The sequence below is a fragment of the Dermochelys coriacea genome, chromosome 1 (genome assembly GCF_009764565.3).
Source record: "Dermochelys coriacea isolate rDerCor1 chromosome 1, rDerCor1.pri.v4, whole genome shotgun sequence".
Classification (NCBI taxonomy): Eukaryota; Metazoa; Chordata; order Testudines; family Dermochelyidae; genus Dermochelys; species Dermochelys coriacea.
Window position 1 is genome coordinate 156,614,952 of NC_050068.2, and position 25,387 is coordinate 156,640,338.

Sequence of the window (25,387 nt, forward strand, 5' to 3'; positions counted from 1 at the left end):
CGACTTCAACTAGACTTAAACATGTGATTATTTTTAAGCATGCATCAATGCTTTACCAAATTGAAGCCTAAGGCATATGGTCTCCACAAGCAGAAGATATTAAAAATACTACCTCTCATAAACAAATTCTTCAACCAGTACCAAAACAATTTTTGTAACTCTTGCGGCATATAGAGAATACACAGTGTTGTTGTGGGGTCAGGAAGGTTTTGCTCTGCTTGTCCTCAAGATGAGCTGCAAAACTTGCACACTGCTTCATCACTCATGGGTAAAGCAGCCATCCCAAATTAACACCAAGAAACAAATTAACCATTAATATGTTTTTTTCTGAGTTGTTCATTAACTTCAGTTGCAACTCTTCCTCCAGGCTTGTTTGAAATATAAAGAATGAATTGCCACTGCGTTTGTTGCTGGTGGAAAGTCAGCTCTTCATGTCCTTTTCCAAGTAGAAGATTTCAGAATTATTCATGTGTGTAAAGTATAAGTCTCCATGCCGCTCTGAAGTTACTGGGTTAATTTAGTGTAGCTTCTAACTGAAGTCCTTTGTAAAACAGTGTAGTGCCTAGGTCTTATCTGTGACAAGTAAATATTATGGAGTCACCGGATAATGATTTCACAGTCATAGAGTTTAAGGCCATAAGGGACCTCCAGATCATTTGTGTCTGATCTGCATATCACAGGCCACCAACACCCACAGAGTAAACCCAACAACCAATTGTTGCATTCTAAGAAGGGGCATGAACTCCTGTGATTTCTCTAAAAATAGGTGGCCAAGTTATCTAAAATTTTAGTTAGTTTTTATGTTCTTTGAATTTTGTATGTAGTTTTCTGTTTTTCTCTTCAGAAGTTTTTAGTAAGAAGTCTTTGAATTTGGGCTCTAACTGAAACATCCCCTTGGAAATCCTAAATTTCATTGATAGCTCTTAAAAAAAAATAGTTTCTACACAAAACCTGGCAGAAGGGTGAACATGAGTTACCTGGTGCACCACAGAGATTTTTAAAAAACTGGATATAGGATTACTTTCAGCTGTTATTTACATTATACTTTTATGTCATGTACCTAAACATGATTAGATAGGGGCCAGGAGCACATAAGATCTTTAGATGAAGCTTCTCTATCAGGAACTACATTCTTCTGATGGATTTTATCTTACAATGGAGAAGATACTTAAGGGCTCATGCACAGCTGGTAGCACATAACGGCATTATCATCTGTCAGGAGTTGCACATCTACCTCCAATGCCCAGAGAAATCCACTCTCCTCCCAACTTCCCATCCCCACATAATTCAAAAATAAATCTAGGAAATTACTGTACAAAAAATGTAGTGTTTTTGCAGACAACATTCCTGACACAAATCCACAAGAGTCAAGAAATGCAAAGTTAAGCCATCTACCTATACATATCTTCTACTCGTACCCTGCTGGAACACACCTTACCATCACCACAACTACTGTACAGCACACACCATGCACTGCAACTTTAACTCTGCCCCTCAACACACCCTTCTGCATACACCTTTTTACCAGATTGCTCCCCCCACCGCCACTTGTAGGTGTGGCTGTTTGGTACAATAGCTGGTTGTGTTGGGAGAGGGTAATCTGGCAAAGGGATTTTTGCAGAAGGGCAGTTAAAGGGGATGAGGCATTCCTAGGAAGGGCAGAATTAAAGGTGTGGTGCACAATCTGTGTGCACATGGTGCATGGCAGTTTTCGGAATAGCAAGATGTATGCTTACGGGTGACGGAGTAGAGGATGTTTACCGTTGGATGGCTTAACTTTTTCATTTCCTGACTGTTGTGTATTTGTGTCCGGTATACTGTGTGAGTAGCAACCCTAATTATGTCACAACTTTTTTAATATTAATATTTTATTGTGATGGACTACTGAAAACCACATTTTTTTCATTTTAAGGATAAAAAAAATTATCTCCCGAGATAAAACATTTTATTCTAAGTGTCAGATCAAAATCAGCCTTTAAAGCTGAATTGTGAAACAGAGGGGTTTTAATGGAAATGTTAAGATACAAAAAGTTATAGCAATGCAACCTACAAGGAACAAACAAGCAGGGTTTTGCTGGTATGCTAACAGTAGAAACCATCTTTTCTGTGTAAAAGCATTGCCTGGACAATCAAAAACAATTTTATTTTTGCATTATTTTAAGATTTCAGTGAAAAATGGAAATCTGAAAGATGTCGGATTTTAAAAATTTGATTTAATCTAAAATGTCTATCCATACAGTCAGTTCATAAGCTTCCATCTACAGAATCACAGCCTTCTACCTCATACAGCTCTGCATTTACTTTTGAAGATTCTTAATGAATTGTTTTTCTCAGATGTTTTTGTTCATAGAATATCAGGGTTGGAAGGGACCTCAGGAGGTCATCTAGTCCAACCCCCTGCTCAAAGCAGGACCAATCCCCAACTAAATCATCCCAGCCAGGGCTTTGTCAAGCCTGACGTTAAAAACCTCAAAGGAAAGAGATTCCACCACCTCCCTAGGTAACGCACTCCAGTGTTTCACCACCCTCCGAGTGAAAAGGTTTTTCCTAATATCCAACCTAAACCTCCCCCACTGCAACTTGAGACCATTGCTCCTTGTTCTGTCATCTGCTACCACTGAGAACAGTCTAGATCCATCCTCTTTGGAACCCCCTTTCAGGTAGTTGAAAGCAGCTATCAAATCCCCTCTCATTCTTCTCTTCTGCAGACTAAACAATCCCAGTTCCCTCAGCCTCTCCTCATAAGTCATGTGTTCCAGTCCCCTAATCATTTTTGTTGCGCTCCGCTGGACTCTTTCAAATTTTTCCACATCTTTCTTGTGGTGTGGGAGACAAAATTGGACACAGTACTCCAGATGAGGCCTCACCAATGTCGAATAGAGGGGAATGATCACGTCCCTCGATCTGCTGGCAATGCCCCTACTTATACAGCCCAAAATGCCATTGGCATTCTTGGCAACAACTGCACACTGTTGACTCATATCCAGCTTCTCGTCCACTATAACGTCCACTATAACCCCTATGACCTTTTCTGCAGGACTGCTGCCTAGCCATTCGGTCCCTAGTCTGTAGCAGTGCATGGGATTCTTCCATCCTAAGTGCAGGAGTCTGCACTTGTCCTTGTTGAACCTCATCTGATTTCTTTTGGCCCAATCCTCTAATTTGTCTAGGTCCCTCTGTATCCTATCCCTACCCTCCGACATATCTACCACTCCTCCCAGTTTAGTGTCATTTGCAAACTTGCTGAGGGTGCAATCCAAACCATCCTCCAGATCATTTATGAAGATATTGAACAAAACCGGCCCCAGGACCGACCCTTGGGGCACTCTGCTTGATACCGGCTGCCAACTAGACATGGAGCCATTAATCACTACCCGTTGAACCCAACGATCTAGCCAGCTTTCTATCTACCTTATAGTCCATTCATCCAGCCCATACTTAATAACTTGCTGTTTGCTTGCCTGTTTGTTTCTTATTTTTGAGGGAATGGGGAAGGATAATAAATATTATACACTATGTTCCTATAAATGCTACAATATATGCAATCCCCTCAGTTCTTAGTCACACTCTTAATATAGTGAATGGAAATGGTTTTAGGTTTATTGATTACACCTAAGGTCCCAATCCTGCACAGTGATCTGCAGGTAGGTGAATCCCCAGTGCAGACAATGGGGCTCTGCAAAAGAGCAAGAGTCCATCTGCATGGATCAATTTGCAGGATGAGTCTAAGAGTGTAAACAGAAAACTGACATACAAAGAACAAAAACTAACAGCCCTTTGTGGATGCTTAGTTGGGCAAATCAGAATGGCAAATATGAAAACAATGTAGGTCTTTCATTTACATATTAACTACCTAGGCAGTAACATAGCTGAAAATAAATGTTAGGTAGCTGTCCCTTTTCAATAAGTCCAATTCAAAAAATTCTATTCAAACAAATATTATACACACACATTCACTTACAACAATCAAAGTAAGTGACTACAAGTATAAATGAGATTCTAATACAGTATATACTAATACTTACACAGAGCCAAAGCTATTTTATTTTAAAACAAGATGTTTCTTTTGCATTAACCATTTTTTGAAAGCTCAGTAAAAACAGCCATCAACTATTTACGCAAATGTAAGAGAAAACTTACAAGTAATATTTGCATAGCACTGTACATCTGTGTACTAGTTTGGGACACAGTTTTCCAGAAACTACGATAGGTGAGATTATTTTGCTACTTGCTTTTAACAGATCTTTTCTGAACTGCATATAATTTTGTGTAGGAAATAACTGTAAAAATGTACAAAAATATATATACACATGCACGGTAAATTTGTACCCTGTATACAGTTTTATTATTTGGTTGATTTGGCTAATAATATCTGGTAGTTAACAAAAACAACAAAATCACAAGTTTGTAACAATCATTTAGGTTAATGATGTTTAGTTTTCTCAAAGAGAAAATTATTCATTAAAGCTACAGTACTTGCTGGTGATCTTTATGGTTCAGTAACATGCCAGTTTATGGTAGCTTCCTGGCTTTCAGGCAAGTAGCATTCGATTGTCACAACTCACAGTTTTGAGACAGCAGAAGCAATGAATGTATTGGGTACATTTTGCCTATGTAACAAATGATAGCTCTGTAACACAATCTAGTGGTTTTAAAAACATTTCATTCACAATAAATATTAGACACCCAAATTAACCATTAGTTTCAAAAGAAAGTTGGAAACTAAAAATACCCTTCCTTAACAAAAGTATTATGCCTTAACAAAAAGTAATAGATGAAACAAGAGTTTTATAAGATTCAAAAATACGTAGAGACCTCCTCCGAAAGGAACACTGTTAACCTGGATTTTCTGAAATTATTTTTTTAAAATTCCAGTTTCTGACAGAGCCCCCTTTAAATGGTATGTCCTGATTTTTGAAAATATTTTCTTTAAAAATGTTAAAAAGCTTTTTCCACTACCTTACTGATGTTTATAAAGATCTCTTCAAGCAAGAGAAAACTGACTATATACAAAGTGCTCTCCAACAGTTCACGTACACAAACTAAACATTTTTTTGTCAGTCTTTCAGATTGTTCATAAAACTGAAGTGTTACTTGTAACTACTGTAGGTACAAAATTTTCAAATATGTGTAATTTTTAAGTTGTGTTCCTTAAATTTGAAAGCACAGAGGTTAATGAGAATTGTGAAATGTTTAGTTTATGGAAGCTAATCCAGTATCTTGCCAGAGTTCTTTAAAATAGAAAATATTTTCATTATATCTTTCCAGCAGCTGACAAAAATTTCACATGATCTGTCACACTCAGACATTCTGAAAATGTTCCCAAAATATGGTAGCAATCCTGTGAAGATACTGGTGCACAAGACTGTTGAGGAACTCGGGTAGATACTGTCCTGCCACTTCTTCCCTCTCCAGGTGGAACCTAGTCTTATGGGGAAGCTCCTGACTACCCTAGGAGGGTAGATTTTTCTCTGGGACAAATTCCGATCCCAGTCCTAGTGTATCCAGAGTAATTCCACTGATTGCAATAGAATTATTTCACTTTTGTACTGGCATAATGGTTGCCCTTTGTGTGCATGCTTAACTGTGTGGTTTCCAAACTTTCTGGCAATTATTTAGTTTCCCAGATCAAGATGTCAGCTGTACCAGTGCCCTTCATTCTTTCAGCTATGTTTACTCTAACCTGCAACGTGGTCTTTATCAGCTTCAGAACCCAGTATTATACAAGCTTTATACAATATTTGGATTTGGAGCAGCCCAAGCTCCATCATGGGTTAGAGAACACACAGATGAATTGGAAGTGAGCAATTGCAGCGCACTGTGCTTGAGTACAGATTCAGCAATAAAGATCAAGAGGGTGAGCCTACATTAATAGTCACAAATCAGAACAGGTAAACATAACAGCTGTTTCGGGACCAGTGGCTTAACTCTTAGCAGCGTTAATGTGTGCACATCTCGGGGAGTCTATATTCCCTAAATGATAAGCACTGTTTTCAAGGAAAGTCCATGAACATACTTCCACATTCAAGTTGACCTACTACATATGAATGATACTTAGCTGGGCTATACCTGTTTATTTTGGCTGTGGATATGTTTGATGAATGCCTCTGGCTAATTGGCACAAAAGGACGTGGGTATTTTATTATGCCTTTTGCAACACTCTGAAGCATTCTGCGTAGTTTGAGTTGCGTATGAAAATCAACATTCCCTTAATCAAAGGTGCATACAGCCAGGACAGACATCTTTTCTAAGTATTCCCAGGCAGAAAGTGCACCTCCATCAACTAAAAACATAATCACATTAACTAACTATTGGTTAACTACACACACACACTCAATGTTAATGACATCATTGTACTAACTCCCTCATGTTAGTCTGGTCCATTTCAGAGGGCTCAGGTACCAGGTAATGATGTACTTATGCCAACAGCATGAGACATGCCTTCTGTAGAAAGTCTCTACTTTCTACCAGTGAAGGCATGTTATCAACAGACTTAGACTTGATAATATGTCAGTTCATACTTATTGAACATACCAAAACAATACTGACTGACAGGAAGACAAAATCCATGGACACTTGTAGTAACTTCTATTAGAAGATATGCTGTATTGCAAAAGATGTTTTAGAAAGCCCCTGAGCTCCACCTGCAGCGTCAGAAGAGAACAGTCTGCAGACGCTACATTGCAAGTAGACGGCGGTAGATGAAGAAAAGATGAACACCACAGAGGTGAATACAACAAAGCTCCAGAGAAAAGATGTGCGCTTTTTCCATGAATGGTAGGCAACCAGGACAAGGGACATAATCCTCAGTATTGGTCAGCAATTAAGTGTACAGAGCCCTTCAAAGTGGTTTAAAGCAGAACAAAGGACATTGCCTATGTTCTTTGTGCCCAAGAGAAACACATCACTTGGTGGGACACAAAGTCAATAGCAAGAGCACATTCTGACCATCAGCTCATGGTTGGCAAGAGACCTATATGAGCCAAAGCCTGTAAATGCCAATTAGTATACCACAGGAAGTCCTTCTTCAGCAACAAATGTTTATGCTTTTATGACAGATGGGATGCAATGGTGCCAGCAACCGGCAAGAGCTCTCCCACCATATTCTTCACAAGGCTCCTGAATTGGGTCACACGATGCTATTATGGTATTGCACATGGGAATTTGAGGGGGCATGACTTCTTCCTCCATGCCAGTGCTAGGGAGCTGCTAAGGTCCAGAATCTAAACTGGGTGCATATTCAGTCTGGGAAGCCATTTGTCTCCTGAATCAGGGTTGAGCTCCCCAGCAGTTGGCCTGTGAAAGATCCACTGAGACCTCATGTCCACAACTGGAGAACTTGAATTTTAATCCAAAAGATCAAACAATTAAAGCCTTGAAAGATGGATGGAATGAAAGGGGAAATGCTTCCAGATTCTTAAAAGACTTATAAAAATTGTGGAGTTCATGGGTGAAAATCAAAGACCAAAAAAAATTGATATATTTTTGTTTATTATTGCTCTCAGAGGGCTTGGTAGTCAATTATACAAGCTATTTTCTATTAAACCAGAAGAAAATAGTGTAAAATATAAAATCTATGCTCACTGTTCCAATCCAAGCCACTTGCTCATCTTCATTAGAGACATTTACTGCAGCTATTTCCAATCATGTTAATTTATACATACTCTGTGTGTGTGTATATATATATAAAATTATATATTAAAAAAACTATATGAAGAGACAAAAGTTCAAAATGAAAATATTCTTGCACTATTTGTGCAGTGTACTGTGCACTGTTGTACAATTCAGTTTTCCAAATTGTTACCAATATGTCTGCTTAGAATAGTAAAAATTAAGCAAATGATAATATATTTACTACACTTTCAAATCAGAGCATGACCAATATGTTATGATAAGAAAAGAAAATACATTAAACATGTGCTTATTCTCCCCTTGATGTACATGCACTAACCCCATTAACTCTAACTAGGAGTTGCATGCACTAAGAGGAGACAAGACCTCTATAAAAAGAAGGGATTTTTAATCTTTTCCCCTGCCTAGTGCCCAACCCCTCCCTCCCACCACTAAGAAAAGGGAAATATTTGTTAAATTCTGGTAGTGTCTACCAGTACCAAGGCCCCTGCTCACAGGTAACTGTAAAGTATAAACAGTGGTCTTCCTGCTTTGCTCTTGTTACCAAAGCAAGTGCAATTTAAATATGTTGATCATCATCTTCAGAAAGCAAGTATACAGCCTCTGTTAAGTCTTCCTAACAAGCAAGAGTTATAGCCATTACCCAAATAAAAATAAAAAAATAGCAACCCCACCTGTTTTGGTCCTCTGGTTAGAAAACATCAAAGCAAACCAGGGACTTTGCTTTATCAGCATTCAGAATTCTAACTGTTTAAAAAGAGTGCAAAAAATGCCTGGTAAGAAAATACACGGTCATGGCTGTATTCTGCCCCTCCGAAGCCAGTGTTCAACTTTCTCTGAAGTTAAGAATTGTGCACCCTTTTTTCCCTAAGGAAGCATGGCATACTAACACAGGGGCTGAGAGCGCAATGCTTAACTGGGGATGGATCTAACAAAAGACATGGATGCCATGAGACAATCTGAAAATTCTCTCATTAAAAAAGACCCCAAATGAACAGTCAGGTGCATGAGAAAGTAATGATGAACAACCCCAAATGCAGCATTTCAGTAAACTACTAAATGATTCTAAAACTTGAAGTTAAAAAGAAAATCCTTATGGTAAAATATCTGTGGGGGAAGAGGTTAGCGTGAGTATGAAAAGAAGGTAAAATATTACACTTTTACCTTTGGCTACCATAGCAAAGAAAAAATAAATCGGTGTTTTAACGAGATCCGGCCTTCACAGAACTGAAATAAATATTCAAACAGAGTTTGGGTTAAGACGAGAGGATGACAGTTAACACAACATCATTTTAACCTTTAGAGTCAAATTCTGTCCTCAGTTATACTTGGGCAACACATTCCACCGCCTACTCTGGAGTGTAGCTGAGTGCAGAATTTGGCCTTTAAACTTGAAGATATAAGCAGTTTCCACATATTTATGAATACCCATCTACACACACATACAATAGCACTCTGCACAACCTTACAATGTGCGTTTGGAAGGAGACTGGCACAGCCAAGGTTCTGATGTCCAGTTTTCAACAATAAGTCCAAAGGCTAAGTGATCAGAATTGTAGATACTAAAACCCCCTGAAGATACCTCAACACCCATCTAGTGTTTCCACCTCTAACAACATGGCTCATCTAGCGATACATCTCATAACAGCGTCCTACCATAGCCAGCTAAGAAAAGCAGCACAGACCACTGTACAGTCGGAAGATGTAGGGTGGAATCCTGGCTCCACTGAAGTCAATGGCAAAACTTCTATTTACTTCAGTGAGGCCAGGATTTGACCCCTAAACATTAGAGCAGTGATATCAGGCTGGTTCCTGCGGCTCTTTGCAGCACATGATATTAAAACACTGTGTGATTTAATTCTTAACCAATCAGGATGCTTTTACTATGTCATTAGCCAATTGTAGTTGATAAAATAATACTTGGTCAATCATTTTGCTGTGAGAATAATACATATATATACACACACTAAATATTTCACCTGTCATACTGTTTCAATATGAATATATAGTACTATAGTAAATGAAACAATGAATTTACACTACTGTGACTCTTTTGGGTAATTTTGATAGCTAATTTGACTCCTGAACCACGGAATATCACTGCACTAGAGACACTAATTGCACCCTTTCTTTTTTAATGTCGCTGCAGATAAAGAAAAATTCTTTCCAGGACTGCTATGCTGGTTTATGCTGATTTTCTCAGTAGACTGCTGCAGGGGACAACCAGTGGAGTGGGACTTCAGTGATGAGAAACATTAACAGAAATAAGGAAGAAACATACAACTGAGTAAATAGCCTTCTTTACACTGGACCAAATCTCAGGGCTTACTATTCACTTAAAAAAAGCAAAGCCAAGCAAAGCAAAACAGATCCAAGGCATGTTAAGTACAAAACAGGGCAATCAGTGCTCAAACCACCAAAGTTGTGTGTTGAGCTTTAACTGAGCATTGACCAACAGGTATGGGGGGAAGCCTTTAAACTGTATTAATACTAGTGAATCTGATGTACAGTATGTGCTTTTCAATAAGGTACCACTTCCATCAAAATTCCATTATCCATTTTCTTGTGGTACAGAAGTTATACGACGTTGCCTGAAAATAAAGAGTGCCTGCAATAAAATGTACACAAATGGGATTTTTGTCTGTAGTCATGATAAAATGGCCTTTCCAAATGGCTTTCACCCAAGGAACTACTGTCAGTGAATTTAAAATGGGTTGTGTTTCCTGGAGCGCACTCAGCACAGATGCTGGGAAAAACCAATATTAAATTGGCTTTAGCAAGAGGAAACATTCAATGGCTCCTGTTGCAAAGTGAGTTTCAGATTCTTGAAGGATAAACCAGTGTGACTGGCATCTGCAGAAATAGGTCACTGTGTCCAATATTTCTTGGCCCCTCCACAAACAAAGCAAAAAGTTACCATTTTTTAGCCCAGATTTTCACCCCAAGTTTGAATACAATGGTCCTTAAACAGACAGAAAGCTGATGTTTTCTCTCCTCTTGATTCTTCCAATTTCTTCATTCTTGGCTCAAGTATTATTCATTAATATTAGTCATCAGTTAATAAGAAAAAGATAGTTTCTAAGTGTTTTTTAATGACGTTAATTTGATACCATAGTCTGGTTTTATGTGCTGTGCTCGCAGCTGTGAGTTATTCCTTTTTCTTGAATTCTTGGTTGCCATAGCTGGAGCCTTTTTCTATTTCGGTTACTCCTATCAGTCTACGAACTCCAAAGGAAGCTTTAAAATAGAATACAGAAATTGGAGGTGCATTACAACTGATATAATGATAAAACCTGTCTCTCTCTCTCTCTCTCTCTCTCTCAGACACACACTCTTTGATGCTAGATGGGCCATGGGGATTGGATACAGAGATCACAGACTGAGCAATCAGTAGTGACTCTGGGCCAGACACTGCCTCCAATCTGTGTATGCAGCTTCCATTGACTGACGCTTTGGATCAAGTACATGTGCTAAATCATTAAACCATAGGGCAGTCCAGATTTAAAGAATCAATAAAAGTGTAACTAGTGCACATTTGTTAAAAGAAGCTGTACTGATAGCTCTGGAAGCTGAAGTCTTCAGTTAACCACAGAACATAGTCAGTATGGGGAACATCACTGCAAACTTCTTCACACTACCCAGCGAATATGCTTCACCCCTCATGAAGGGGCTACTGTGTGAATATTAATTAGCATATTAAGGATAACTTAATAAAAGACTAACCTGTTTGAAATTAAGGCTTTTGAAATAATTGTTTTTCTATGAAAAAATGGAAACCTATGTAACTTGTCCTAAATTTTCATCCAAAATAACAACTTTCTGGAAGTATCAGTAATAGTAATCATACACAGAATTTATCACAGGTAATGGCCACTATTGTATCATATTGTGCTTTGGCATCATCTCCCTCTTCTCAATAATTTTCATTACCTGCTCCAACAAACCCCAGGAATGCAAGGATAAGAAGGGGTGATCCACTTGCAAAAATTCCAAAACCAAATGTGAAGAGAGGAGAGAGCAGGACAGTAGCCCAGAAGAGGAAGTTTAGCAGAGTCCATGGTCTTCTAGGAGGTTTAAACTGTTGGCCAGGAAATATGCCTTCCTGATTATATATCTCTTGTAAAGCATCCTGGGAGAGAGAGGGGTAGGGGGGAAAAAAGAATGTTCCTAATTCAGGAATGTTAGTTTTTGCATGAATAGTTCCAAGACTGTAGAATTCCATGATGCCATAAAGGCCCACATCTGTAGCAAGAATTATTAGAGTCTGTGAGAGGAATTTGTATTTTCTGTGGTCTGTCTGGCATTCTGTTATGCTGCAATAACCATCAGTTAATACTATAAACAAACATTTCTAACGTTATTTAAAAATAAACAAACAAAAGCACTTTCCAGTCCTGTGCTGGTTGCTTCTCTATTGTTCCTTCTTCCTGTTTTTATTACCAGAGAGTCAGGAACCATCTATAGGAAGTGCAACAGAAAAGTGCCCCTTCTGGAGCTAATAGAGTGAGGCAAAGCACAAGCTGACCAGCAGGGTCCTTGCAACCTGTAGATACTGGGGCTTGATTCTTCATAGGAAGGCTCAATCCTGTAGCCAGAACCATAGAACTTCAGAAAGCAATACTCCCTGAACTAAGGCTTTAGAAAAGTGTGGTACTGAGAAAAATCAGACAAATGGTTACTATGTCCACATTATTTTTCTCAGTTTAAGACAATGATTTATAAGCTGCATATGAATGAAAAGTCATTTATTTAACCTATCGCTATTTTAGCCTCCATTGACTTTACCAAAAAAAGATGAGCTCAGGACATTCCCTCTTAATAATAAATCCTTTAGTACAAAGACAGCACTTTAGGAATTCCAGAGTTACAGTGGCTTTTCTAAACCCACTGAGATCAATTTATGAAAAAAAAAAATCCTCTAATAAAATTTGACTCCAGAGTTGAATGGAGGTACAGCCAACATCAGATCCTCGACTGGAGCAGCATTCTGTCCAAGTGAAGTGAAATGGTGTACTATCTGCTTTCCCTGCTTAACTCTATACTTACTCTACAGCAAAGAGGGTGACACAAATGGAAAAGCAAAAACTAAAAATGTGCATCAATGTTCAGCTACCAAAGTGGGAAATTTCATGGGGTATTTTCATAATTTTCAAATGACTCTTAAGTCTGTTTGACACATTGACATCCAGGATACAAGAGGGGCGAACAACAACTAATATTCTTTGTAAACAATTCTCAGTCCCCTTGCCCCAATTGTTTTGAGTATTTTTAGGATCTACAATAAATATGGTTATAATGAACAAAAGTGAAACTTGGGAGAAGAATGCCAAGAACCTTATGAAAAATTTGTTGCCTGCCTACAGGTTAAGTGAAGATTTGGTAATTTTGCAATACAGGTCACCAAGGCAGAAAAAAGCTCAGAAATGTCAGGGTTTCTGTGCTCTTCTACCTTCCGTGCCAGAAACAGCACACACAAAAAATAAAAATCAAGATATGCATTTCAAAACAGATGTATTGATGTACACAAGTCCAATCTATACAAGCACATGGCAAACTTTATGTACAGTTCTCTCCCCATCCCTGCAGCTCTATTAAATCTGTGGTCAATAAATTTACCATCTAGGAAAAAGAGTTGAAAGAAAACTGTTGAGCACCCGGAGAATGGACTTCTCTGACAGCAAAATAACGGACCTGCCTGCATCACGTCAGAAATGGCAGCAGAGATCCGGCCGGTAAGTGGACAGAGGAATAGGCAGAAGAGAACAAAGACTAGCTCTGCAAAAGTTGCAGTCTAGAGACTCACTCTGCTAAATGTGTCCAAAATGAATGACCACTTCTGATTTAGAATGATCATGTGTCTATAGCTCCTAGAAACATCCATAGGTGGAACAAAAGCATTAACAAAAATATGAAAAATACCCCAAACCTGAAGGACATAGCAAAAGGGACCAGATTATGTATGGTCTCCCCCAAGGATAGCTGTGTGTGTGTGGGGGGGAGGTTGTCTTCTATGTGCAGTTTCCCACAACGTTTCCCTTCAAACCACAGCCACCATTCTGTGGTCAAGGAGGAATGGATGGGGCTCCCTTCAAAGCCTGCCAACACTGCTCCTTAAATGAATCTAGGGAATAGCTGCCAAGTTACAAATAGTGCTCCCATTTCCTCTCTCCCTCCATGAGTTGAGTGTGCATTGCTCAGCTCTTGACATGCTGCTCCTTAGAATGTTACTTTATGACAAATCTAAAAGAGAAAAAAGTCATTTACCTTCTCCTGGTACAGTTTATGAAGCCAGTTTGCAGCTTCCTTTTCATCTACAGGGATATCTTCAAGAGGAAATCTCCTGGTTTATTAAAGACATTAAAAAACAAAGAGTCAAAAGAAAATCCAGATATTTATTTTACTTTAGATCTTGTCAAATGAAGAACTGCAATTCAATATAGCAAAAACTGTCAGAAGTTTTGGAATTACCAAAGTAATGAAGTGCAAATAAGAATCAGACAGTTTTTAATAGAAACCACACCTCCAGTTCCCACTTAGAAATTTGCATTCATGAAACAGCAGAATATATAGCTGTTTGCTACCAATTTCTGTCTCCCTCAGAAAGACATATATTTTCGATTCAAGTATTACTGCAGCCGCAATGGAGTTATCAATGGTTGAATTCAAGTAAGATCTAGTTCACATTTTGACGACTAGAGCTGGTCAACAAACTGGAAAATTATTCACAAAATTTTCATAGTGAAAAAAATCATCTTTTTTTACTTGAAAAATCAAAATTTGGAAAATTGTGACCAGCTCTATTGAAACTGTCTTCTCTTCATATCCCACTTCTAGTGACAATCTACTCATTTCCCTCCTATTCTACTGTCCTCTCAATCACTCTGCCCTTCCAGCAATCAGTCTCCAGCTTTCAAATTACTTCCCACTGCAGAGCCAGCCTTCTTGCTTTGCAATGTATAGAGACTCTTTGCAAGGTTCAATTTGCAAAGTCAAAACCTGCAAGGTTCACTCATCCCTAGTTATGTAGCATCTATTGAAGGGATGATAATAATCTGACTCTGTGATCCTCTGGGCAAACAGAAAAGACACTGGTAGGGAAAAAAAAAGATCAGTGAGATAGCCAATGACCAGGTCAGCAGTTCATACACGTAGTACAATAATCTGTAAAATACACATGGGGGGTGGGGAGTATTTCCCAGTGCTCTGAAAGACACATTCAACACATTCTAGACTGTTAAATCACTAACATAATATTTAGTTTTTTATAATAGCTTTATAAAGAAGGATTGCATCATTAATAAAAAGCATCATTTGCTGAAAGCTCTCTTCCAAAGTCATCACTGCACTGAAATCGCCACTAGAGGGTACTCACAGATAGACCATTTTGATGATTTAGGAGGATTATTTCAATTCTCTGGAGTCCATTAGGAATGAAGACCAGCAAAGTGTGCAAACAGGCTTGGCCTCTCCTCTCTGTGCAGAGGACAGCGTATACCTTATGCTCAAAACCTGAGCTCACATGGCTTCCTTTCTTTGACCTAAGCCAAGTCTGCAGACTCATTAAGGGTGCCACATGTGTTCAGTTTGCAGTAAAAGGACAGAAACATACAGCCTGTGACAGGGAAATGTATGCTAGCTACATCCTACCAGTGAGCTCACCATAATGTCTGGAAAAATTAGGTTCAGTTCTGTATTTGCTCATTGCAGCATTGTAGGAAGTTCCCATCACCAGAAAAGTTGTATTTCCAGTTGGGATTAACCTCCGATGCCCCCAAGCAACCTTAAACAAGGCAGGTTCTAGCACAGCCAAGTGTCTTGAGAAGGCACATTCACCCCACAAATAAATATATATGTCTAAAATCAGAGCAGACTGAACAATTCAATTGAGGGAGGATTCTCTGCTCCTTGAAGTCTTTAAACCACGATTTGAGGACTTCAATAGCTCAGACATAGGTGAGGTTTTTCATAGGAGTGGGTGGGTGAGATTCTGTGGCCTGCGTTGTGCAGGAGGTCAGTCTAGATGATCAGAATGGTCCCTTCTGACCTAAATATCTATGAATCTATGAATTCAGAAGTTAGATTAGTAACTGGGCACAATTAGTCAGGTAAGCTCACCTAGCACTAATACCCCAGACTCTTCTGTAAGGTTGACTGACAGCCACTGGTTTTCATCTTTCCGTTAGCACCACCAAGCCAAACCAACTCACATCTCATTTAGCAAAGCAGAAGGTATTAAGTGGATGAAGCCGTTGTTTCAGTGTACAAATATCCAGATATTTGCTTGTGCATACTTACTCATATCTACTTTGCCATGCTGTGGGCACTTACAATTGTCTAGGGAAATCATACTCAGCACATGTGCAGTGCACTGTTACTAGTTTGTAACTTGTTTCTCCACTTAGCAAAGCACATGCTCCTCATTGGGAATATGTACATGGCAAGCGTGAAGAATTAAAGTGAAACCAGTTTGAGTTATCCAACTGAAAAAAATTTCTGGAAAATTTCCTGAAGGCATTTCTGAATGCATGCCTTTCCCTTCTTCAACCCTGGACAATTCCCAAAATGGTCAAATGGAATTGTACCAGGTTTCCAGTCCCCCTCCACTCTGGGCTCTCAACAAGCATGGGGAATTTCAGCTGAGAGAGTAATTTTGGGGGAAGTTACATAGCACCTGAGAGCAGGATTGGAATGGAAGTGTCTCCCCAACTATAGCTAGTGTTTCACCTGCTTCTAAGCTGGCAGCTCTTGCTCTACATTTTGCTAAATGTTGCTGCTACCTCTCTATGTTGAAGGTCTGGGTGAGACTCCAAAGAAGTTCTCCTCAATAGTATTCAATACAACACACAACCACTTGTATCAAAAAGAAAAATAAACTTGGCCACTAGCTTGGCAACACACTCCACGGCAGTGCCCAACACCCCGGGGGAGAAAAAGAAATACCTCTGGTTATTCAACAGCAATCTCTCTATCAGAGTAAGGTAGTGTTTCACAAAGTGTAGGGAACACAAGGACAAGAGGTGGGGAAGGGAGTGGACAGACCTCTCAGTTGTTGTTCAGAGTCTCAGCTTTCAGTTTTTTAAAGAAAAGGAATAAAAGGAATTATTTCAATTGCGAAGAAAACCTTCAAAGCTGAAGGTAACAGACACAGAGACACCTGTCAAGTTAGCAGAGGGCCTGAAACAACAGCTGTGAGGACTGACTGTCTTCATTTATTTCAATGGGTGCTAACTCAGATGCTAATGATGACAATTAACAATGTTGATATTTAAAATATTTGCAGTGTTGTTGTAGCCATTGGTCCCAGGATATGATAAAGACAAGGTGGGTGAGGCAATATCTTTTATTGGACCAGCTTCTGTTGTTGGAAGGGACAAGCTTTTGAGCATCACAGAGCTTTTCTTTGGGTCTGGAGAAAGAAACTAGAGAGTCTAAGCTAAATACAAGGAGGGACAGATTGTTAAGGGTTCACACATCTTGTAGGAGACTACTTAAAATGAAGTGGGCAATCAATAAGTCTGCAATCATAGGACAATGGAGGATTAGTAGGCAGCAGGATGTGTTAAAAATTGTTGTAATGGGCCACAAAACAACCAGCATGTCCGTTGCATCCATGGAAGTTAGTGTCTATTAGAGTAATGAATTTAAGTTCCCAGGCTCATCCTTTGAAGATGATGTGCAGATTTCCTTTGAGGACGAGGACTGAGAGGTCTGATATGTCCAAAAGGCATGATCCTTTTGTGAAAAGTGTTTGCCCACGGGTGATAGGGTGTTTTTGTCTTACCATTTTTCAGTGTGAATTCATTCAGGATTAACATTGTGAATTCAGTACTAATCAAAGTGACATAAGAAAAGAGAGGAATGATCATGCTATGCAGATCTACACAATCCATTATGCAAAAAGAAAAGGAGTACTTGTGGCACCTTAGAGACTAACAAATTTATTTGAGCATAAGCTTTCGTGAGCTACAGCTCACTTCATCGGATGCATTCAGTGAAAAAACATCCGATGAAGTGAGCTGTAGCTCACGAAAGCTTATGCTCAAATAAATTTGTTAGTCACTAAGGTGCCACAAGAACTCCTTTTCTTTTTGCGAATACAGACTAACATGGCTGCTACTCTGAAAACAATCCATTATGAGAGACTGCTCATTTTGGGCAGGACTTTAACACAACATGGCAGGGAGGGCATGATTAGTTTCATTTTCCTGATTCTGGAGGGTGCAGATGAATGCCAGATTATAGGAGTAGTCATGCCCACTCTTGAAATTTTGACCTAGTCTTTTTCTGGCCTAACAGGTGATGGCTGTGACATGGGCTTTTTTGAAGTGAGACTAGTTTGAATGACAGGGAAATGTGAAGATCCTCAGGGCATGCAAAGGAACACCCTCAAGGGATGCAGTGATGAATTACATTTTCCTACCCGTTTTGGGGACACAGTATCCAAACACAAACCTTGTACGTCTCACTTCCATCATTATATGCTCACCTTACACACATATCTGCTTCATATTTCTTTCCATAAAGGATTCCTAATAAAGATGGGTTCTTGTTTCCTCTGAAGTTTAGTGTTACATCGTACACTGCTGAAACTGTCGAAAGAAAGAAAATATAGCTGTTAACCTTAGCATCCAAAGCATCGAGGTTGCTGCTGTTCAAGCTTTAAACAGAAACAAACCCTGATGCAAACATTGCTTTAATAATATCAGTTGGCAAAACATTTCAAAACCCATAGGTTTTATTTACCCAGATGTCCTCCTTAGAATCATAGAATATCAGGGTTGGAAGGGACCTCAGGAGATCATCTAGTCCAACCCCCTGCTCAAAGCAGAACCAATCCCCAATTTTTGCCCCAGATCCCTAAACGGCCCCCTCAAGGATTGAACTTAACAATCTTAGCTATGGCAGAGAATATGCATACAGCTCACAGGAGTGGAGTGAGAGCTGAATAATTATGCAATGTTTGTATATTGCCACTTTAAAGATGGAAAGTATTAATTTTTGCAAATTAAACTAGAACAAATTAATACATTTTAAAGATTGTTTAGAAAATGGAGTCTAGTGCTTCAGCTTAATCTTGATGTCATCCAAGGGCCATACTGACTTTGTATTATCACCTACTCACTGAATGCAATGAATATACTGAACTATGATATATAATAACACACATTACTAGTAAGGTTTAGAACAAACAGTTCACCCATACCTGTTCCCCTGAGACACTGGACAGCAGTGGTAAAACCTTTGGTTCTGGGCAACAGATGATATTTCAATTTAGGCAACCCTTTGGATTCAGCCACCTCCATGCTGATACGATGCTTGGTTTCTGTAAAACGAGTTCCTTCACAATACAGGAGAAACTAGCATACAAAACAAGAGGAAAAACAAGAGTTTTTCTTAAGAAGAAATTACTGTGTAGTGCAGATTTGGAGCTCTTACAGGATGGACACACACACACAATTTCCTCCTTTGTTCTATAGTTATCACGCATCAGAGCCATCCTACAACTTTCCAATGGCATAATTGAATATAATAGATCATATTATTTGAGAATTACAACCAGCAGTTTGCTGTACAGTATCTGCTTTGAGAACACAGCTAATTAGAGCCAGGTCTCAAAGAATGCGGAACACACATGCAAATATTCAGAGACGCAATTAAATTTAAAGCACCTTTTTGGATATCAGTTTATTTTCTAATCAAGCAAATAGGTTTTTTATATATATATATATATATATATATATATATATATATACACACACACACACACACACACACACACACACACACATTCTCTCTCCCCCCTGCACAATTCCAGCTGAAATATTTCTTCCTTTAGAAGTCACAGGAACACTCAAAAATGCATGAACATGACTTCAGCTTCAAATTCCAGCTCAGCTACAAGAAACAAGCAATTTCCAATACTAAATAAGGAAATTCTCTTTTCTATCTCAAAGATGTAGATCATAGAATGGTAGGACTGGAAGGGTCTTTGAGAAGTCATCTAGTTCAGTCCCAAGCACTCATGGCAGGACTAAGTACAATCCAAACCAGTGGTTCTCAAACTTTTGTACTGGTGACCTCTTCCACATAGCAAGCCTCCGAGTGAAACCCCCCCCTTATAAATAAACCTTTTTATATATTTAATACCATTATAAATGCTGGAGGCAAAAGGGGGTTTGGGCTGGAGACTGACAGCTCACAATCTCCATGTAATAAACTCGCAACCCCCTTCCGACCCCCAGTTTGAGAACCTCGGATCTAGACCATCCCTGACAGGTGTTTGTCTAACCTGCTCTTAAAAATCTCCAACAATGGATATTCCACAACCTCCCCAGGCAACTTATTCCAGTGCCTAACCTGACAGTTAGGAAGTTTTCCCTAATGTCCAACCTAAACTGCCCTTGTTGCAATTTAAGCCCATTGCTTCTTGTCATATCCTCAGAGGTTAAGGAGAACAATTTTTCACCCTCCTCCTTGTAACAACCTTTCATATGTCCCTTCTCAGTCTTCTCTTCTCCAGAATAAACAAACCCAATTTTTTGCAATCTTGCCTCATAGGTCATGTTTTCTAGACATTTAATTTTTTTTTGTTGCTCTTCTCTGGACTTTCTCAAATTTGTCCACATCTTTCCTGAAATGTGGTGCCCAGATCTGGACACAATGCTCCAGTTGAGGCCTAATCAGCGCAGAGTAGAGTGGAAGAATTACTTCTTGTGTCTTGCTTATAACATTCCTGCTACTATATCAGAGAATGATGTTGTTGTTTTTTTGCAACAGTGTTACACTGTTGACTCATATTTAGCTTGTGGTCCACTATGACCCCTAGATCCCATACGCCTTCCGAGGCAGTCATTTCCCATTTTGTATGTATGAAACTGATTGTTCCTTCCTAAGTGGAGCACTTTGTATTTGTCCTTATTGAATTTTATCCTATTTACTTCAGAGCAGTTCTCTAATTTGTCCAGATCATTTTGAATTTTAAACATATCCTTCAAAGCACTTGCAACTCCTCCCAGCTTGGTATTGTCCGCAAACTTCGTAAGTGTACTCTCTATGCTATTATCTAAATCACTAATGAAGTTATTGAACAGAACCAGAACCAATCCCTGCGGGACCCCACTTGATATGCCCTTCCAGCTTGACTGTGAACCACTGCTAACTATTCTCTAGGAATGGTTTTCCAAACATTTATGCACCCATCTTATAATAGCTCCACCTAGGTTGTATTTTCCTCATTTGTTTATGATAAGGTCATGCGAGATAGTAGCAAAAGCCTTACTAAAGTCAAGATATACCACATCCACTGCTTCCCCCACTTTCTACAAGGCTTGTTAACCCGTCAAAGAAAGCTATTAGGTTGGTTTGACATAATTTGTTCTTGACAAATCCATGCTGACTGTTACTTATCACCTTATCATCTTCTAGGTGTTTGCAAATTGATTGTTTACTTATTTGCTCCATTATCTGTCCGGGAACTGAAGTTAAACTGACTGGTCTGTAATCCGCGTTGTTCCCTTTTTATAGGCTGGCACTATATTTGCCCTTTTCCAGTCCTCTGGAATCTCTCCCGTCTTCCATGACTTCCAAACATAATCACTAATGGTTCAGATATCTCCTCAGTCAGCTCCTTGAGTATTCTAGGATGCATTTCACCAGGCCCTGGTGACTTGAAGGCATATAACTCATCTAACTAATTTTTAACTTTTTCTTTCCCTATTTCAGCCTCTGATCCTACCTCATTTTCACTGGCATTCACTACGTTAGATGTCCAACTACGTCTAACCTTTTTGGTGAAAACTGAAACAAAAAAGTCATTTAGCACTTCCGCCATTTCCACATTTTCTGTTATTATTTTTTCCCCACTCATTGAGTAATGGATATACCCTGCCCTTGGTCTTCCTCTGGCTTCTAATGTATTTGTAGAATGTTTTCTTGTATTTGTAGAATGTTTCCTTTGTGTCTCTAGCTAGTTTAATCTAATTTTGTGCCTTGGCCTTTCTAATTTTGTCCCTACATCCTTGTATTTGTCTATATTCATCCTTTATAATTTGACCTAGTTTCCACTTTTTTGTAGGCCTCTTTTTTGAGTTTCAGATCATTGAAGACTTCCCGGTTAAGCCAGGGTGGTCTTTTGCTATGTAAATCTCACGAAAGCGGGAAAGTGGGAGGTGCACTTTTGTAGAGAAGAGCAGATTTTGATACAGGTAATGTAAAAGTAAAGCTTTGAAAGTACTGGTACCAAATTTAAGGTCATATGGGTCTAAAAAGTTAATACTACTACTGACTACAGTTGAAAGAGCATTACAGGAAAAAAATCCTGAAAAGTCATAGCACGCAAGGGGCTGGTACTGCAAGTGAGAAAAGCTATTCAAAGATAAACGTGCCCATTTGAAAGCAAATATATTATCTGGAAGTATCTAAGTATTTTCATTTTTTTGGGGGGGGGAAGAGGGGTGTGGAGGGAAACTGGATGGACTCACCCTTACATCACCTGTTTGACCCCACTCTGGGCACCTATTGACAAAGGCTGAAACCCTCCACTACACGACTTAAAAAAAGCACAATACAGAGAAGACTGATCTGACTCTCCCAGGCTGCCACTCCACATCTTCCCCTCTTGGAAATGAAGCCAGGAGCAAAGCTAATAGGAATAGACAACACCAGGTACCTATTCTGGGTGCCACAGGGGTGAACTCTGGATTCTTGGCCATTCTGAGTGGCTGGAACCTATTTCCCCATTTCTCTTCTCTTGCTGCGTGGCACTGCTGCATTCCTAACTTGTGTGTACACAAAGCTCTGCATCATATAAAAGCCAAAAAGGGGAAGTTGATTCTACATATAACAGCAGTAAATTATGTTTAGTTGCTGTAGTTCACCATGTGCTTAAAAAGTAAGTCCTGCTAAAAATGTGGAAACCAAGATAATCTCTCAATTTTGCTATAGTCACTGTACATCTGTTATGTAACAGTGCTGTTGTGTCTCTCTCTTTCTTTTTAATATATATAAATATTACATACAAAAAAAAGCTGTGTTACATGAATGTTAAGGTTGCAAAGTCAAGTACTCCAAAGTTAGGAAATGCTATAATGAATATTATTAATGCAACTTTTATTTAACACCATCATGGTTATGTATTATGAAAGTCTTTGTCAAACATCATGTGGGATATCTGTGGCAGTGCCAGAAATAGAAGAACCCAGCTCTCTTGGGTTTCAGTCCAGCACCTTAAACATAATAACTTCTCTTCTCACAACTCTCTGCCTCCTTCACTGTCCATCCTGTGCACTGAATGAGGCAGAAATACTGAAGTGAGCTGTAGCTCACGAAAGCTTATGCTCTAATAAATTTGGTAGTCTCTAAGGTGCCACAAGTACTCCTTTTCTTTTTGTGAATACAGACTAACACGGCTGCTACTCTGAAATATGTGATTATGTAATTAAAGACTATCATAATGCAAACACACAAGGAGACCCAGTGAAGATTGCACAGACAATCTTAATTCTGGCGTTTGCTAACTTTTGAGTGCTTGATTGTGAAACCTAAAAGTTATTTTAATGGAATTTTTGTATATAATTTCCTATGCTTTTTGAAAAGAAACTGAATGCCTTCAGAAATTCCATCATCTGGAACCATACTGACCCTCTGAACCATCAGCATGGTTGGAACCTGGACCTTTAGCTGGGCAGCACAGACATCTATTACTTGAGCTAAAAGAATAAGTGGAAGCAGTAGGAGGCTATCTATCCTCTATGTGGGCCAGCCATTAGAAGGCGACATAAGACATACTTTGCCTGTGGCTTACTCAGTTATTTATAGACAGTGGAGAAATGTTGGGAAACAAGGATGCTGGTTTCCATTTCTGGATGAGAGGAGGGGGACAGCAATTCTGATTTCTATTTCTTGCTCTGGAGGGAGTGTGGTCGAGTGGTTACAGAGAGTATAGCCAAGCACATAGATCTGGCACATTCATTCTGAATGACAGAGTGGCTAAAAAGATGAGATGTACCATATTAGAAACCTAATATCAATTCCAAAGTCTGCCAGAAGTGACTTTGTCCAACTTCTCAGCAGTTGCTTTTATTTGTGAAGCTTCTCAATGATATTTGCCTTCCTCTTAAAGGGGATGAGGTCTTGCTCAATCATAAGGGCTCTGAATGGCACATAATCAACACTGGTTAGTAGAAGAGCTGAGACTGTGAGTTCAGTTTCCTCCTAACTCCCAAACAAGAGCACCTTTTCCAAAGCCAAGGGGAGAGGTGTAGCTGCTATTGCTGTACCCCTGGTCTGGAGCTCTGGCTCTCTGTCTGCCATTTAGGAGACTTAGTAGAGGTGGAAGTATGCTCTTTGAAGATGGAATGTTCAAAGATTGTACTAGCAAGCCTCTAGCAGGCTTTACTGAGCATGTACAAATGTTGATTTTAAGAGGGTTTATAATAACTATCAAATCTGGGTGGATTTCATGGGGAATATATAACACATCTCATGGACTCTAAGACTATTTCCCTTTCAGATTTCAAGCTACTGCTGCAAAATGGAGGCACTAGAGCTCTTGAAAGAGGCAGTTTTATTTAATTTTACTATTTTGTTAACAATGGCAAAAACTACCTGTTTCACTAGCCTAATTCGCAGAAGCAACACCCATTTTCATTAAAACGTTCCAAAAATATTCAGTCTGAGGCAGAGACCAAGCATAGCCCAGATGGCCAAAGCATAGGAAACTGACAACAGGGGCTTTTAATGCAAACTGTGAAGCTATCTTCTGTTTAACTGTAGACATCACTATTAGCTCCACCTATAAAAAATAATCTTCAGTAACAATTATGCTAGAGCTGGAGAGAATGCTGTTGTCCTGAACAACTTTTCCGTTCTCAGAAAATCTTTTCTGTTCAGCACTGTTTGTAAACTTTATCTGATCACACAGCCACTGGATTGCTAGTTTAATCACTTTGTAAAACATTTTGGAATATACTGGGTATGAGAGGTGCTCTGTGGAGCCAAAATCTTTTCAGCACCTCTTATAGTGGTGCCTGGTACTATTGGAGACAAGCTTTGGGCCCACGAAGGAATTTACAATACGGACCTTTTAGCGTTGCATTTGGAGACTGAAATGCATTGTACAGGTTCTCAAACCTGATGGAACTTATTTTTAAATAGGTTTCAGAGTAGCAGCCGTGTTAGTCTGTATCCGCAAAAAGAAAAGGAGTACTTGTGGCACCTTAGAGACTAACAAATTTATTTGAGCATAAGCATTCGTGAGCTACAGCTCACTTCATCGGATGCATTCCGGAATGCATCCGATGAAGTGAGCTGTAGTTCACGAATGCTTATGCTCAAATAAATTTGTTAGTCTCTAAGGTGCCACAAGTACTCCTTTTCTTTTTAAATAGACTCAAATCAAGTTAAATTCTTGGTGGTGAGGAGTCATGGATACATTAGCTCAAAAATGTGAAGCCATGAAAGTTTAATAACTTTCAGAATATTAAATTTTTTTCTGGTTTAATTATTATGTTGTATTATTGTAATATACCCCACAAAACTGAGCTAAATGAACTGTTGGATGCATACATAAAGGAGATATGGACTTCAAAGGCAATTGGAGACATCTGTATATTCTTGCAGGTTTCTCAAACGCCTGTACAATTTCACAGAGCAAAGAGAATGCACTGATGCAAAAACTTTCCATTGTAATCTGCAATCTTTGTAAATCTCTCCTCCCACTGCCCCCCTTCAGGTTACTGCAGGAAAAAAATATTCT

The 25,387-nt window shown here is 39.1% G+C and overlaps 1 protein-coding gene across 4 annotated transcripts in view; it reads right to left on the reverse strand.

The window, feature by feature from the left end:
* Nucleotides 1-4,645: 4,645 nt before the first annotated feature.
* The window catches only part of AGPAT3 (1-acylglycerol-3-phosphate O-acyltransferase 3), a 137,247-nt gene continuing 116,505 nt past the window's right edge, over nt 4,646-25,387 (reverse strand). For all 4 annotated transcript variants that reach the window (XM_043506530.1, XM_038387429.2, XM_043506541.1 and 1 more), the window contains exons 5-9: nt 18,836-18,989; nt 18,119-18,221; nt 13,897-13,972; nt 11,563-11,761; nt 4,646-10,869 (exon numbers count right to left, since the gene is read on the reverse strand). In XM_043506530.1, coding sequence (XP_043362465.1) covers nt 10,781-10,869; nt 11,563-11,761; nt 13,897-13,972; nt 18,119-18,221; nt 18,836-18,989 — 621 coding nt within the window. In that variant the 3' untranslated portion in view covers nt 4,646-10,780. The remainder of the gene's footprint in view (nt 10,870-11,562; nt 11,762-13,896; nt 13,973-18,118; nt 18,222-18,835; nt 18,990-25,387) is intronic.